This window comes from Pelodiscus sinensis, chromosome 9 (assembly GCF_049634645.1).
Source record: "Pelodiscus sinensis isolate JC-2024 chromosome 9, ASM4963464v1, whole genome shotgun sequence".
In the NCBI taxonomy this organism is placed as follows: domain Eukaryota; kingdom Metazoa; phylum Chordata; order Testudines; family Trionychidae; genus Pelodiscus; species Pelodiscus sinensis.
The window spans coordinates 5,088,317-5,105,011 of NC_134719.1; the positions used below are offsets into that span (position 1 = coordinate 5,088,317).

Sequence of the window (16,695 nt, forward strand, 5' to 3'; positions counted from 1 at the left end):
ATAAAATAATTTGACAAACCCTACACCAGGGTGGCCAACCTAAACCTGAGAAGGAGCCAGAATTTACCAATATACATTGCCAAAGAGCAACAGTTCTATGTCACCAGCCCTGATCATCTTCTCATCACCCCTATCAGCACATCCCACCCACTGGCAGCCCCACTGGTCAATGCCTTCTTCTCCTTTTCCTGCTGCCCACTGGGATCAGCTCTCTCTCAGTTGGAGACACTGGAGGGGGGAAGCGTGGGTGTGACAGGCTCAGTGGAGAGGATAGGAAGTGGCAGGGCAGAGATGGGAGTTGAATAGGGAGCACCCTCTGGCCCAGTGGAAAGTTGGCACCTGTAGCTCCAGCCCTGGATTTGGTACCTATGCAAGGAGCCTCATAACATTTGAAGAGCTGTATGTGGCTCTGGCACCACAGGTTGGCCACCCTTGCCTTACACAATACGCAACAAAAAAGGAATACCCCCAGCACAGTTTTCACCCCAACACTGGAGAAGTACTAGAGACTCCATGCTATTGCTAACAATTTTAGATGGAAGACATTGTGATGGGTACCAGGACGTAACCTAAAATGGAGAGCTATACTGATAGATAGGTAGCCAGTTCCAAATCATGTTTGTTTCATTCCCTTTGGTTTGTTAGCCCGCCTGTTACCCTTAATTTAAACATCACCCAGACAACGTTTCTCTTTTCCTTTCTGGTTTTGATCCAATGTATCTATTGCATCTTAGCCTTCATCCCAATTCCGATATCCCCACCCCCATTCCTGAAAAATACCATCACACTTCCGAGCGCTCAGGCCTTACCCCTAGATTCCCTTCATGACTCATGGATTGTTACTTCAGCCAATCGATGGGGGTCAATACCTGTAAAACAGACTATGAGGAGGCAAAAAATGCTGGGGTGACAGCCATGACTCACCTGTCTTCTATTCGGACCCACAGGTCATTGAACTGCCTTTGGCGATGGCGTTTGTGTTGTTTCTTGTGCCATTTCTTCTGGCGGCCGAACTCTTCCAGCTGGCTGATGCTATCTGGCAACAGGAGATGAGGTGGAAGATTGTCTTCTTCATCGGACTGAAGAGGCATCGAAGAGGGAGAAGACAGCGGTGCGTGCTCAAAAATATGGACCGCAGATGCCGCTGTTCCTGAGAACCCCACTGAAGAAGGGCTTGTGTTCTTTGTCTGAGAGCTGCAAAACACACATAAATGCAACGTGTCAATGAGTAACCTAAGCAAAAACCTCCTGATAGGCATGCGCTTCAGCTAAACCACCAGGGCTTGAATGCTCCCTGCCATTGTTAATGTAGACGAGGAGGAGAAACGCTTTTCCTATAGCAGGCTGGGAATTTTTTGATGAAACATTTTTTCCTTCAGAAATTTCCCAGTAATTAGACCTTCAATCTAGCAGGAAAAACTATGATGTGTTCCAATGTCAGGAAAAGCTTGACATAAGAACATAAGAATGGCCATATGGGGTCAGACCATAGGTCCATCTAGCCCAGGATCCTGTCTTCCAAAAGTGACCAATGCCTGATACCCCAGAGGGAATGAACAGAAAAGGCAATCATCACATGAGCCATTTCATCGTATGTTTCCAGCTTCTGGCAAACTGAGGCTAAGGTCATCAGCCCTGCCCATCCTGGCTAGTAGCCACCGATGGGCCTGTCCTCCATGCATGTATGTTGTTCTGGGGTGGAACCTGAATTCAGACTGGGCATAGTGTGGACATTTTTAACAGTGAGCATAATTAATCATTGGAACAACTTACCAAGGGCTGAGGTGGATTATCCGCCACTGTCAATTTTAAAATCAAGATGAGATGTTTTCCTAGAAAACCTGCTCTAGGAATTATTTGGGGGAAGGTGTTAGACAGATAATCAGATTAGTCCCTTTTGGCCTGGGGATTGATGCATCTTTAAATAAGATGAGTTAAAGAGCAAAGGGAAATAGCTGGACTATAATTCCATTCCTTCTTGCATCTTGCATACTCCCCCCATCCCACCCCGCATCCTACAGCATGATGGTTGCCTGCCCCAGGTAAAGTAAGGGTTAAACCCAGCCCTGGGAGAGGGCTGAGACTGTGCACAAGCAACTGAGGCAGGTAGCAGCCAATTAGGGTGTGTCTAGACTACAGGGATTTTTCGAAAAAAGTGGCCTTTTTTCTAAAAATCTTTGCCTGCATCTAGACTGCAGCTGCGTTCTTTCGAAAATAAATCGACAGTTTTTTTGACCACGGAAAACCTTGTTTTACGAGGAAGACGTGCTCTTTCAGAAAAAGGCGCTATGTAATGCAAACTGTGCTTTTTCAAAAGAGAGCATCCAGACTGCTTCGGTGCTCTCTTTCGAAAAAGCGGTTTGCTTTTTCAAAAGAACTGCTTATAGTCTAGCTGCTCTTTTTCGAAAGAGCCTTTTTCAAAAGTCTCTTTCAAAAGAGGCTTGCAGTCTAGACATAGCCTCAGGGCCCAGATGGGGCAGTATAAAGAGGGGATGCTAAGCTGAAGCACACATGCACAGCAGGATGGACTTGGCTGCCTGGGAAGCTACAGAGGGTCCCTGAGACAGAGCAGTGCTGGGGACAGGCAGACAGAGCTGTGGGGCTCTCGCCTGACCCAACCCCCAGGCTGCAGATGTGATACAGGGGCCTGAGGGTGCTAGGGGCTGCAGGGAGGCAGCCAGGGCAGAAGGCTCCAGGTCCACACCCCCTAGCCAATGAGGAGTGGCCATTTCAGATGCAGTTTGCCACTGAAGCAGAGGCTAGATGACGACTGGCAGTGGGGTCACTGAGGAATAGGGGTTGGGGTTCCTGGGAGGGGAGGTCCCCAGAGTGTCGGGGCACTACTGTGGGACTATGCTGTGAGGAAAGGCCCATGGGCTGGGAGGGACACGGGGCAGAAGACAAATAATTAAGGAGGAGCCACCAGTCCACAGGGGGCACCCCAGGGCTGGAAGAACTCATTCCTGGCTAGACCAGCAGGAGGCGTCGCACTGAGTGCTCAACCTGCTATGCCACCATACACTAATGATCTTCCAATTGATTTTATATCACCACCTACTGTGGTCTGTGGCTTATATGGTACGGCTGTGTTCTTTCGGAGGGAAAAAAACGCTGTTGCTAACAAGTGGTTACCTTCGTTGCGGTCAAGCGGTATATAGGCTCTATTTCTCTCCTTTCCTCCACTTTGATAAGAAAACATGGTAATTGCATGTGGGCAGCCAAACCCTATTACGTTTGAGGTAGGATGATCCAGGACTTAGGATGGGGATGTGGAAGACCTGCTTTCAGTATGATTATTTGTGAGCTCCATTTTATGCCTAGGGCGAGCAACATCATCCAAGAAGTCTATTCTTGTGGTGGGACCTGAACCCAGGGCAGTTGAATCCCTTTACCACCTTGCACCTGTACGCTTTGGGTGGCACTGCAATGAGAAATGTGGGTTGTTGTTGTTGCTGCTGTGTGTTTTTGTTTTGCTAAACTTTCAATAATCATAGAATCATGGAACACTAGAACTGGAGAGAACTTTGAGAGATCATCAGGTCCAGTCCCCTACCCTCACGGCAGAGGCAAGCATCTTCTAGACCATCCCTGACAGGTATCTGTCTAACCTGCCCTTGAATATCTCCAGTGATGGAGATTCCAGAACCTCCCTAGGCAATTTATTCCAGTGTTTAACTACCCTGACAGTTAGGAAGTTTTTCCTAATGTCCAACCTAAACCTCCCTTGCTGCAATTTAAGCCCATTGCTTCTTGTCCTATCCTCAGAAGCCAAGGAGAACAATTTTTCTCCCTGTTCTCATATTTCACTCGTGGTTCACTATGACCCCTAGATTTCTTTCTGCAGTACTCCTTCCTAGACAGTAGCTTCCCATTTTTCCATAATTCCACAATTCTTGCTTATGGTGAAGTTAGAAACACAATACAACATTCTCCCGCTCCTGAGAATGCTAAGGTACTCAAAACAAAGCATACAAAATAATAAAACAAATGGAAACTGTTCATAACTTCAGGAAAAGTTGTTAGATTTGAGTTTTGAGTGAAGGTTCAATTGGGGAAAGATCAAATCTTTACTATTCAAAGAGTGGCCCAAAGGGTACTGCTAAAAACATGTAGTCAATGTGGCCAGAAAAACTATGTCTATTATAGGAAACTCCTGTGTTATGATGGCCCACATTGCAACACTCTGCACTTACGATGATTTTTGTAAGTAAGGAAGGGGCCAAAAACCCCCTACTTACACCCTCGGCCCACATTTATGACGGCGCATGGTGCCTATCGTAAATGCAGGTTCCAGTTACGATGCCCCCGACTTGCGATACTTCCCCAGGAACCAATTGCGTTGCAAGTCGGGGGCCGCCTGTACACTGAAGCGATGACTTTTTTGGCAAAAACAGTAAAAGCCCAGTTAAAAGTTTTGCTTCCTGAGTGAAATCACCGAGTAACAAAAGCTTCTTAACTTTATTGGTGACAATTTACAAAATGTGCTTCAAAGTGAAACCACATGTTTCATTATGGAACATTTTCTTCTAGTCCAAAAAAGATTCATATCTACTACTATTAGTCGCTAATTTGTTCTTAAATCCATTAAGACAGCACTCAGAACAGTCAAAGTCACTTTCCACTATCTCATATTGCCCTTAAAAGTCTTTCCAATGTCACTCATCTGGATCCTCACTGCTACTAGGTATTCATTGTTACTTACAGAAGACTTATGAACAAAAGCACAGTAACTTTATCATTCAAAGTAATAATAAGATTCTTCAGAGCTCAATAATGCTCCTACACCAGCTAGAAGAGTACTTTCACTAAGTTCTCAAGGTTTGTTTTGAAATTTCTAGAAAGATCCGATATTTTTTGACACTTCAAAATTTCAGACACACAAATTCTGACACCTTTACTCACTGAGTAGTATGTTATTTAGTATAAGGGCATCAGAATGTGTCTCAATGAGATTCTGCTTCATGACTCACATTGAGAACACTAATAACAATACTTTGAAACGTTGCCCTTCCAGGGGGTGTTCCACTGAAGAATTGAAAAGCTTTTCAAAAATATTAAGTTCCCCAAACTCATGGAAGATTGTAAGAGATATATATGGATCCCTCTGCTCATTGTTAAAGCAAAGTTACCTCCAGAAGGGAAAGCGGTACCGTGTCTAACAGCAGCATTTCAAATACGAAATGGCAGAACTACTAAATGTGGCATGTGACCTATTCCTTAAGCGATGAGGATCAACAAGGACAAATGCAAGGCCCTACACTTAGAATGGAAGAATCCCGTGCACTGCTATAGGCTGGGGACTGGCTGACTAAGCAGCAATTGGGCAGAAAAGGACCTGGGGATTACAGTAGACGAGAAGCTGGATATGAGTCAACAGCATGCCCTTGTTGCCAAGAAGGCTAACAGTATTGGGCTGCGTTAGTAGGAGCAATGCCAACAGATTGAGGGAAGTGATTATTCCCCTTTTTTGGCACAGGTGAGGCTACATGTGGAGTGCTGTGTCCAGTTTTGGACCTCCCCCTCACTAAAGAAAGGATGTGGACAAATTGGAGAGACTCTAGCAAAGGGCAACAAAAATGATTAGAGACCGGGGCACATGACTGAGAGGGTATGAGCACAGGCTGAGAGATTTGAGCTTCCTCAGTTTGCAGAATAGAAGAGTGAGGGGGAATGTGATAGCAGCCTTCAACTACCTCAAGAGAGATTTCAAAGAAGCTGGAGAGAGGCCGTTCTCAGTGGTAACAGATGGCAGAACGAGGAGCAATGGTCTCAATTTGCAGAGGAGAAGATCTAGATTAGATATTAAGAAAAACTATTTCAGTAGGAGGGTGGGGAAGCAGTGGAATGTGTTACCTTGGGAGACAGTGGAATCTCCATCCTTAGAGATTTTTAAGCCCCGGCTTGACAAAGCCCGGGCTGGGTTGATGTAGTTGGAGTTGATCCTGCTTTGGGCAAGGGGTTGGACTCAATGACTTCCTGAAGTCTCTTCTAACTCATATTTTCTACAATTCTATGATAAATCAGCCACTGTACTGGATAGTGGGAGGATAGCTAAGGTAACTCAATTTTTAAAGAAGTCTCCAAAGGCGATCCTGGCAATTACAGGACAATATGCCTAAATTCAGTACTAGGCAAACTGACTGAAACTGTGGTACAGAACAGAACGAGTAGACAGATGAATAAACAGCCTTTGCAAAGAGAAATCATGTTTTACCAACCCATAAGAATTCTCAGAAGCGCTCAACAAGCATGTGGTTCTGTGTACTTGGACTTTCACACAGCCTTCACCAAGGATCCTTGACAAAGGCTCATAAGTAAAGTAAGCAGTCATGGGATAAGACAGCAGGTCCTCTCATGACTTAGTAAGGCTATATCTAGACTGTGGTGTATTTTTGAAAGAGGATATGCAAATTCTGTATCTTCTTCTGATCTCACTTTCGAAAGTGGGTCTTTCAAAAGTAAAAGTAGTCTGGACGCAGTTTTTTTGGACCCCTCCCCTTTTTGAAAAACTGCATAAATCTCATTTTTTAAGGAAGAGCGGTTTTTCGAAAAAGGGGGGTTTTCCGAAAAAAATGCATCCGGACTGCTTTCACTTTTGAAAGACCCGCTTTCCAATAAAATATATTACCTTGCCAACCTCATCAATCCCTACATTCTCAGTTTCCCACTGAGCATTTATGCTTCTCTCCCTGTGACAGTAACAGGGATAAAATCATGATTATATAGACACACTAGTATATTACTAAGCATGGTAAGCACAGTGATATTAAGGAGATACCACGGTGATAATTGTGATGTAAAGGGATTCCAGGAGAGTGACGGAAGGATGCTAAAATGTGATGTAAATGTACCTAAGGGGGAGTGTGGCTGTCAGAGACAGAGGTGAAGACTCTCACCTAGGGCCAAAGAGACCTGGATCTGTTTCCTGCTGCACCACAGACTTCCTGTGTGATCTCAGGCAACTCACTAATTCTTTCTTGTGCCACAAGTCCCCATCTGTGAAATGGGGGTAATAGCATTTGTCTATCTCCCAGTCACATGACCTTTTTATGAAATTTTTCTGTTGATATTTATTTCCACAGCTCCCAAAATGTTTCCAATGTTCTGAAAAATCTGCTAAAAGGTACCACACAATCTCTTCATCCACCCCTGGCCAGTACATGCCAAACAAAGTGCCATATATGCTGATTTCTACAAGGAAATTTGGAAGTTGTAGCTCATGTAGGAGGAAGTTCTCTAGCTTATGTGATGCAAAGAGTAGTCCAACCAGATGATCACAATGGTTCCCTTTCACCTTGGACTCTATGAATGTTTTCTCAAAGGTGTACTGAGACTTTGTCACCATTTTCCTTGTTTCAAGAGCTCACAGTGTTCAAATTCCTAGAAAATTTTGGAGCAAGTTGAGAGGAAACGTTGTAGGCTGAAATTCTGGAAACCCCTTCCAGAGAGTTGGATGACCTATTCCCATTAAATTTAATGGGGCAACCAATCCCATTGGTATCTTTGAAACTCTCTGTCATAATTCCTTCCGCTGCTGTTACAAAACTCATGGGTTGTAAACTCGATATTTTGGAACATTCTTCAGCAAGAGGATAGTGGAACAATTACAAAATTTTATACCCTACAGAGGGTCATAAACCTAACCACTCTTTTGTTTAGTGTCTGGTGTATTGTGACCAGCTGAGTTGTGAGAGCTGTATATTACCTTTGGTTAATATTTGTTCTATTATTTTTGTACCAGTCATTATCTCACTAAGACCTAGTAGATCAGTCTGTGATTGCACAGTTAGATCTGTGGCCTATACCCCCTCAAAGATCACCAGAATATGCTCCCCAGGAATGACAATGCTAGAAAATAAATGACTATGAATCTGAGGTGGAAATACATCTGTAGGGGTACGTCTACACAGCAGGGTAATTTGAGAATAAGCTATTCCAGAAGAAATACTCTGAAATAGCTTATTTCAAAATAGCGGGTCTACACTACAGGAAAGCCTTGAAATTAGTCCGAGGCAGACTCTCCTAACGTGGACACGCTACCTTGATTTAGAGCCCCAGGAAGCACTAGGAAGTAATTACTTGGAATGGCTCTGGGGAGGAGCTATTTTGAAATAGTAGCAGTGGAGTGATATTTCAAAATAGCAATTTCAGAAGAGGCATTATTCCTCGTGAAATGAGTCTTACAGAACCCAGAATAAGCCATCCATTATTCCAATTTTATTTTGAAATAATCATAGAATCATAGAATACTAGGACTGGAAGGGACCTCGAGAGGTCATCGAGTCCAGTCCCTTGACCCCATGGCAGGACCAAATACTGAATAATGGAACTGCTGTGTAGATGCTCGCATAGTTATTTCAGAATAACGGCCATTATTCTGAAATAATGCTGCTGTGTAGATGAACCCTAGCGAATATGGCCATAAAGTCACTTAGGAGTGGAAACATAATCAAGTGATTATTTAAGCAAGTAAAGGGAAATCCCTAAAATTTGGATATAACAACAATAACAAAAAGTGTTTAAGTAGCATAAAAGTAAAAATATTTTGAAATTGATTTATCAAATTCCAGAGACCTTCTCCCCCCCCCCCCCATCTGATCATTATCCCAAACATATTTAACCAGAAATATAAACAAAAATGGAATTTAACTGAACATGGAAAATTAATCCAGCTATATTACATGAATATTTGTAATCTATCCTGTCAAACCATGATAGGATTCACATCAGTCAATGGGAACTGATTTCAATAGGCTTTGGCCCTACATGAAGGGCTTGCACATTTCTTTATTTTCTGATTTTATAAGCAATTAATTTTTAAAAAGAAATGGGCTTCAATTAGATTATAGAGGAGGGAATTTGCCATTAGATTTATTGACTTTTGTACTGTTTTTTCCCTATTATTCTGGTTTCTCTGAGACCATGTCTACCCTAAACAAAAGATCACTGTTGCCATAATTGATCTTCCAGAGTTTGATTTAGTGAGTCTAATTAAGACTCACTAAATCAAACTCAGAGAGTGCCCCTTCCAACTGCCAGTACTCCCAGGGCCGGCCCACAACATTTTGACACCTGAGGCGGGGAGCTCAAATGACTCCCCCATACCCCTTTTCTCCTGCCTGCCTGTTATGTCTCTTGTGCCCTCCTTCCTCCAGCACAGCACTCTACCATCTCTGTGCATCTAGAGCAAAGAGAATACATGCACCAGCAGCAGATACAATTTTCTACTCTGGGTCCGAGTGGCACCCCCCACAGTCTGGCACCTGAGCTCGCCTCATGGTAAGGCCAGCCCTGGGTACTCCCACGAGGAGTAAGGGAAACCGATGGGAGCTTTTGCTCCCATCAACCTCCCACTATAGGGATAGCAGGGAAATGCAAAACTGGATACGTCAACTCCAGCTATGTAATTAACATAGCCGGAGTTGTGTATCCTGATTCGATGTTCCCTATACGTGTAAACCTGGCCTCAGTTCTTATCTTTGTTCACTAGTGTTAATACATCCATGTATTAGTATGTAGTAGGTAACAGTGTTTCCTGTAAGCCAAACACTTGGGCAGCCATCCAGGAAAGATTCAAATGCTGCCCAGCTGATTAGAAGAGAGCCCATAGCCGGCAGCATGTGTTTCTACTGGTGGTGCTCATCCACACATGCATCAATGCATATAACAAAATTTATTCCATCCACACATGGAAAAAAATAGAGCAAATACTGGTAGGTAACCCCACTTGCAGATGTTTTCACTATTATTTCACTATTATCTTTCACTATTATTAACCAGGCCATTTTTAGAGACAAGGAAGAAAACAAGGATAAGTCTTAACAAAATGTAAAAACCAACAAGTGGTTCTGTAGCACCTTAGGGTATGTCTACACTGCAACACTATTTCAAAATAACTAACGCTGTTTCGAAATAACTTAGTCCGCGTCTACATTGCAGACAGTTATTTCAAAAGAGTGTCAAAATACTGTCAAGCTGGAGGACTTCTTACTCCGGCTCCTATAAGGGTATGTCTAGACTACATGCCTCTGCCAGCAGAGGCATATAAATTAGACTACCCAACATAATCAATGAAGCGGGGATTTAGATATCCCCCACTTCATTAAAATAAAAATGGCCACCACGCTGTGCTGGTTCAGCTGATCGTCGGCACAACGCGGCAGTCAAGACGCAGATTGTTCGACAAGGAAAGCCTTTCCCGACTGATCCCTTATGCCTCGTGAAATGAGTTTTACAGGATCGGTCGGCAAAGGTGTTCCCTGTCAACCGATCAACTAACTATATATAGTTAGTCTTTAAGGTGTTAGAGGACCACTCACTGTTTTTTGAAGTTTTTTAAAGTTACAGACTAGCACAGCTACTCCTCTGAGAAGGATAACTCTTGGTTTTCTGGGGCCAGGAGATATTTTCTCTAAGACCAGTGAGAAAATTCCACACCTAGACACAAATGCATCTGTTTCATAGGACTTTCAGATTTGAAGGACCCACCTTTCCCAAACCCACTTCTCCTTATGGAACATTGAAAATAGAAATTCCTGGACTTTCCTGGCATATGGATGAGTTTTTCACACAGACTTTAACTTTCTACTTTGCTTCTGTACAATGATTTGGTAAATCAAAGGCTGAGGATCATGAAATCAAGGTGGAAACCCATAAGCACATTCTCTTCGGAGCTCCTGGGATATAAGAAACATTGGTTTTTTTGAGGCTTCAGTCTTATGGGAAGACTTAATCGTCTTAGTTCTGTAAAACTCTTGGTCCAGACACAGTGAGAGGCCTCAGTGTCATATTTCGCTCCTGTTAGCTTTTCTGCTGTCAATCCTGTACAAGGGTTAATGAAACATTGCCAGGCTGATATTTCAGGTTCAGATTAATCTGCTTCAGGGCTCCTCACTTTTGTTCTCTGGGTTCTTTGCGTGTTGCCATTTACCTTTGAGTTTTAAAACATCACCAGGCTGAGCTAAGCTGCAGCTATTGTCAGAAAAGCAGGTCTGTACAAGTGACATCTGGGAGTTGCACATATAAACTCTCTCAATGGTTCCAAATCTAATTGTTTTGCTTTGCTTCTTTCCTAGCTGCTGGTGCGCCACACTCAACCCGAAGCTTGAAAATCTGGCTGAGTTCTTCAGTGGCGCGGGAACATTTTTAAGAGTGGGGGTGCTGACACACACCCCTTTACTCCTGTTCTGCTCCCCACCCCCTGCTGAGGCTGGGAGCAAAGCCCCGACATGCAAGGCCAGCAGCTGGGATCCCCAGGTAGCAGGCTGGGACCCTGGGGGTGCTACAGCACCCCCACACCTCTAGTTTCCACACCTCTGGAGTTCTTTCTGCCTGCCTCTTTGCCACCAGCAGAAATGATTCTGCAGTTAGAAATGAGCAGACAATTGTGTTAAGAAAGCATCAGAGCAGAATAGATTACCACTCAATCTCCCATTGGCTTCATCAGGGTTAACTGTAATAGAAACCTAGCCCTGTTAAAGACAATGGCAACCCCCCCCCCCCCCCACTGATTTCAATGGGCCAGGATTTTTGTCCTATTTTTGCTTGTAAGTGAGGAAATATGACTCAGACACAATGGGCAAAATACACTTTTTTCAGTGCAACTGCTATTAATTTACAACTGCAAGCAGGTACTGTATGTACTCGACCATAAGCCAACCCTCCCAAGTTAAAAAAAATTGGTAAAAATCACAATGACATATTTATAAGCTGACGTAGATGGCAAACGTTCAGTCCCAGCTCGTCAGCATAAGCCAATGGCATGTTGGAACGTATCGTTTACCTGGACTGCCTGCAGGCACAGAGCTTCTCCACTCCCATTGGCTGCCGTTCACCGTTCCCAGCCAATAGGAGCTGTGGGAAGCAGTGCAGGCTCTGGGATGTGCTGGCTGCCACTCCTGTTGATCCGGAACGGCGAACAGCAGCGACTTGGGAGCTGAGGGGCTCTATGCCTGCAGACATGCCAGGTACTTAAAATGTCCTGCCATGCCAGCGATTTGCAGTGCTGGGCGGGGAACTGAAGTTTGCCGACTCCCACCCATGCTAAAAAAGAACTGGTAAAACGCAATGACCCCTTCATAAGCCAACCCCCGCTCTTTACAGCATCATTGTTTGTTCAGCAAGATGATACTTCTACATATTATTCTAGACATAAATGCACTTTAGGCTTTGACACACCCAAAATCCAAGACCAAGTTTTCCCTTATTTTACTGAAATATTTATGTTCCCTAAGATGCACAGAGAACCTTTTAAAACACAGCTTGGCAATTTGCTATATGCATCTCTTCTTTTTAGTTGGGGAAAACGAAACTCCTGACTTGCAAAGCTGCCTTATTGTCTCTTGTCCTTCCAAGCCTACTGATTTTTTGTCTCATTTTTTTTGTATTTTATAGTTTTAACCGACAAAATGAAAGATTTCATTTCCTCAATAGGGAAGCTGTGGTAAAAGCCAAGAATGTGTGATGTGGCAGCTTCGTCTCCGTGCCATCATTCCATTGCTGCACACAGAGTACAGCCAAATGCTAGCTAATATCATTTTATTATATCTGGATTCTCATAAATTCCAGTTGGGGAGTGCTTGTCAAGTCAAGAATTTTTGCTCACTTACACATGTCCTTCATCTTCTGCCCGCATGCCCCAGAGGCATCAGGATTTTCCCAATTTTTCCTTCTGCTCAGTGTTCACCAGAAAGATTCTGCACTTAGAAATTAGCTGACAACTGGGCTAAGGATGCATCAGGCAGAGTAGACGAGCAGAAGAATGTCAGATCAAACCATTCTGAGAATCTCTCCCTCCTTCCGCCCACCCCCCTCAAAAAAAAAAACAAAAAAACAATCAACCAAACCCACCCTGAACAATTTGGCAAAACCAACATTTGGGAAATGCACAATTTGATTTTTTTTCCTGAAAAAAACTTTTGGTCGTAAAATTTACCTCAGCTCTTGTTGAGGCATAAATGAGAATAAGGCCCATGCAGTGTTTAGTGAATTCTTAGGACTTTTGTACTTCTAGTCCAGAACCTGCACAAAAGACCTCTTGACACAGCTCTGGGAGTTGTTATTGTGCCTTTATGACTGCACGAAACCTTGCACCTCCTGTTCTGTGAGGCCCCAACCTGCTGTCTCCACCCTCCAGAGGTTGCTCATCCTCCCCCCTTACTCAATCACTCATTTTCACCATGCTGGGAAAGGTCCCTTATCAACCAGATGTTTGGTTGAAACTGGACACCTGGCAACTATATGACCCCGCTTAAGGACCTTTTACACTACTTAGAGCAAACAAAGAACTGACTCCAAATATAATTCTGTATTGTAGCAGAGACTGTACATGTGTGATACTATGGCTTCAGGATATCATCTCTGTGGGATGGAAGTTATGGAGCCACACATGGTTGTCTTCCTTTTTCAATGTCCTGCTACCATTCCCCAAATCTTCCTGGGAAGAAGAGCATTCAAGGGAGTGCAGAACCCTATAACAGGCTCTCCAAATCCTAGCCCCACATCTATGTGTAACGCCAACAGGCAACGTCAACCCTGGGACCTCTGGAGCTTAGTGCATGAGCCTCGACAGCCTGAGCTAATGCTATGGAGCAGATAAATTATTCTATCTATATGTGGTCTCGGTGCCATGCGATAGGCCAGCAGGCCACACCCGTGGGGTAAGCACGCCGCTTTGAGGTTACAGATTCCAGGATGTTTCTAGGAAACACACGTTTCTGCAACATCAAGACTTTCTGATGGGACTGTGCCAAATTGTTGTGATTTTTCTCTGGGGCTGGCCTTACCATGAGGTGAATTGAGGTGGCTGCCTCAGGTGCCAGACTGTGGGGGGCGCCACTAAGACCCAGAGTGTAGAAGATTGTGTCTGCGGCTGGTGCAGATGTATTCTCTCTGCTCTAGATGCACAGAGATGGTGGAGTGCTGTGTTGGAGGAAGGAGGGCACAAGAGACATAACAGGCAGGCAGGAGAAAAGGGGCATGGGGACGTCATTTGAGCTCCCCGCCTCAGGTGCCAAAATGTTGTGGGCCAGTCCTACCAAGATGAAATATTTCTCCCATTTCCCCCGAACTGAAATATTTCAGTGTGTTAAACTGACCTGAAATGTTTTGTTCTGAGGCAGTTTAACATTAAATTGCATCCCTCTGTAGTATCCTATTACATCCCGGGAGTTGTATTCAAAGATCGGAAGCCCCATTTTCCTAGCTAAAGAATATCTAGCACACAATGAAGTAGTTCTGGGCATATCTACACTACAGAGAAAATCAACTCTTTGGAGGTTGATCTTCTAGCACTCAATTGAGCAGGTCTAGTGTAGACCCCTAAATCAAATGCTTAGGGCAGTCCGATCCTGTGTCCGGTACTCCTCAATCTGCAAGGAGTAAGGGAAGCCAACGAGCATGAGCGCCCCTTGGCCTCCTTTGAGGCAACTTGGCTTAAGGCAAGTTGAATCCAGCTACGCATTTTGCATAGCCATATGGTGTAACTTGAGCTGACCTGCCTGGTCTAGTGTAGACCAGACTACCGAGTGGTGTGATGGATCATGGGAGTCACATGACTGCATGTGCATCATGGGAGATATAATTAAGCCAGGGACCCCTGTCCATAGAGGAAGTTGGCATCATCAGTTTCAAATTGAGGCTCCCATGAGGCAATGCACCCCCAGAGGGAGAGATAGTTTAAAGTTGACCTGACAAACTGAAATATGTCATCATTTCTGATTTTTTTTCAGGACATTTTATTCCACAAACAATACTGGTATTGCAGGGGTTTTGTCCTGATTTGATAAAAAGAAAAGTTCATATATCAAAAGTTTCCATGGGATGGAAATCTAATTCACTTAGAGCTTTCCATTAATATGGAGGATCAGAGAATATCCTTGTTTCAGGATTGTAGTTTTACATTTTATTAAACAAAACGAATCCTCTCTAACTTTATTCCATCCATTTTGCTCTGGCTCAGGGCTTGAAAAAGATCAGTAGCAACAGAAAACATGCAACTTTTCCCCCTTGTAACATGAGTTTTTAATACTCACATGTCTTACTTTAATAAAGAAAAATGGCAAATTTATTATTAGAGTATGAGATCGCTATTTGCTCTCCCTATTTTCCCTCAGAGCTGGAAGGTTCAGTGTTAGAGAAGATGATGTCATGTTAGTCATAGACAGCAACATTTTTTTGATACTGGACAAAACCATTCCTAGCACACTGTTCATTATGTTTTAAAAGCCAGATAACGCATCCTCAGGATGGCCCAATCTGCCAAACTGAGGTTCCCCAGACCCAGAGCCAAAGTTTTGAGTTGAGAGTTTGATTCTAGTCCACCTCTAATTTCACAGCATTTTGAAAGTAGGGTCGGCATTTCTGAGGAATCATTTGAGCATACTGACTAATGGAAACCCATCTCCCCAGACTACTATGGGTGTTAATGGACCAAGGGCCACCTCTAGTTCTGTTGCCCAGTTTCCTCCTTTGTGAACTGTTTGTTTAATACTCTTATGGGTACTCTCTTTCAAAATAGAAACATGCATAAGCAGAAATTTACCTTCCCATCTGAAAAAGAAACTCCAGACATGGGCTCTGATTTGGCAAGGTACTGAAGCATATGATTAAGGCCACATCTATACTTGCAGGAAGACTGGCACTCTAGAGATTGATCTTCTGGTGTTCAATTTAGTGGGTCTGGTAAGGACCCACTAAATCAAATGCTGAGGATGCCCCTGTCAACCCCAGAACTCCTTGCATTTGCGAGGAGAAAGGGAAGTTGAAAGGAAAAAACTCTCCAATCAACCACCTGCTGTAGGGCTGCCCCGGAAAATCCATGCAAGATACGTCAACTCCAGCTACACAATTCTCATAGTTGGAATTGCATATCTTGCATTGATTTTCTCCGCCTGTGTAGACCTGGACTAATTTGAAGCACATAGGTAAGCCCATTGGCTACGTCTAGACTGGCATGATTTTCCGCAAATGCTTTTAACGGAAAAGTTTTCCGTTAAAAGCATTTGCGGAAAAGAGCGCCTAGATTGGCACGGACGCTTTTCGGCAAAAGCACTTTTTGTGGAAAAGCATCCGTGCCAATCTAGATAAGCTTTTGCGCAAAAAAGCCCCGATCGCCATTTTCGCAATCGGGGCTTTTTTGCGCAAAACAAATCTGAGCTGTCTACACTGGCCCTTTTGCGCAAAAGCTTTTGCGCAAAAGGACTTTTGCCCGAACGGGAGCAGCATAGTATTTCCTCAAGAAGCACTGACTTCTTACATGAGATCGTCAGTGTTCTTGTGGAAATTCAAGCGGCCAGTGTAGACAGCTGGCAAGTTTTTCCGCAAAAGAAGCTGCTTTTGCGGAAAAACTTGCCAGTCTAGACACAGCCATTGACTTTAAGTTTAAGTTATGGCCAGATAATTCCACGTCTGCCTATAGTTATCAGAGGTGGCCTGATGTTTCTGGCACTTGCCACTGTGGAGACAAGACATTGTGGATCAGTGATATTCAGATTGGCTCTCAAGAACTGCAAGTGGCTCTTTCATGTATCTCCTGTGGCTCAAAACACTGTATGATTTAACTATTAACCAGTCGAAGTTATTAGTCAATCAGTACTATTGTGCTCATCACACTGGGAGATGTGGAGCAGTTCATCTACTTGGGAAGTATTATGGGCAGAGATGGAGGAAGAGACAAGGATATCAGTGCTAGGATAG

The 16,695-nt window shown here is 43.8% G+C and overlaps 1 protein-coding gene across 1 annotated transcript in view; it reads right to left on the reverse strand.

Annotated features, from left to right (window-relative positions):
• The window catches only part of TRABD2B (TraB domain containing 2B), a 540,370-nt gene that overhangs the window by 41,888 nt on the left and 481,787 nt on the right, over positions 1 to 16,695 (reverse strand). The window contains exon 6 of the mRNA XM_006126436.3: positions 925 to 1,194. Coding sequence (XP_006126498.2) covers positions 925 to 1,194 — 270 coding nt within the window. The remainder of the gene's footprint in view (positions 1 to 924; positions 1,195 to 16,695) is intronic.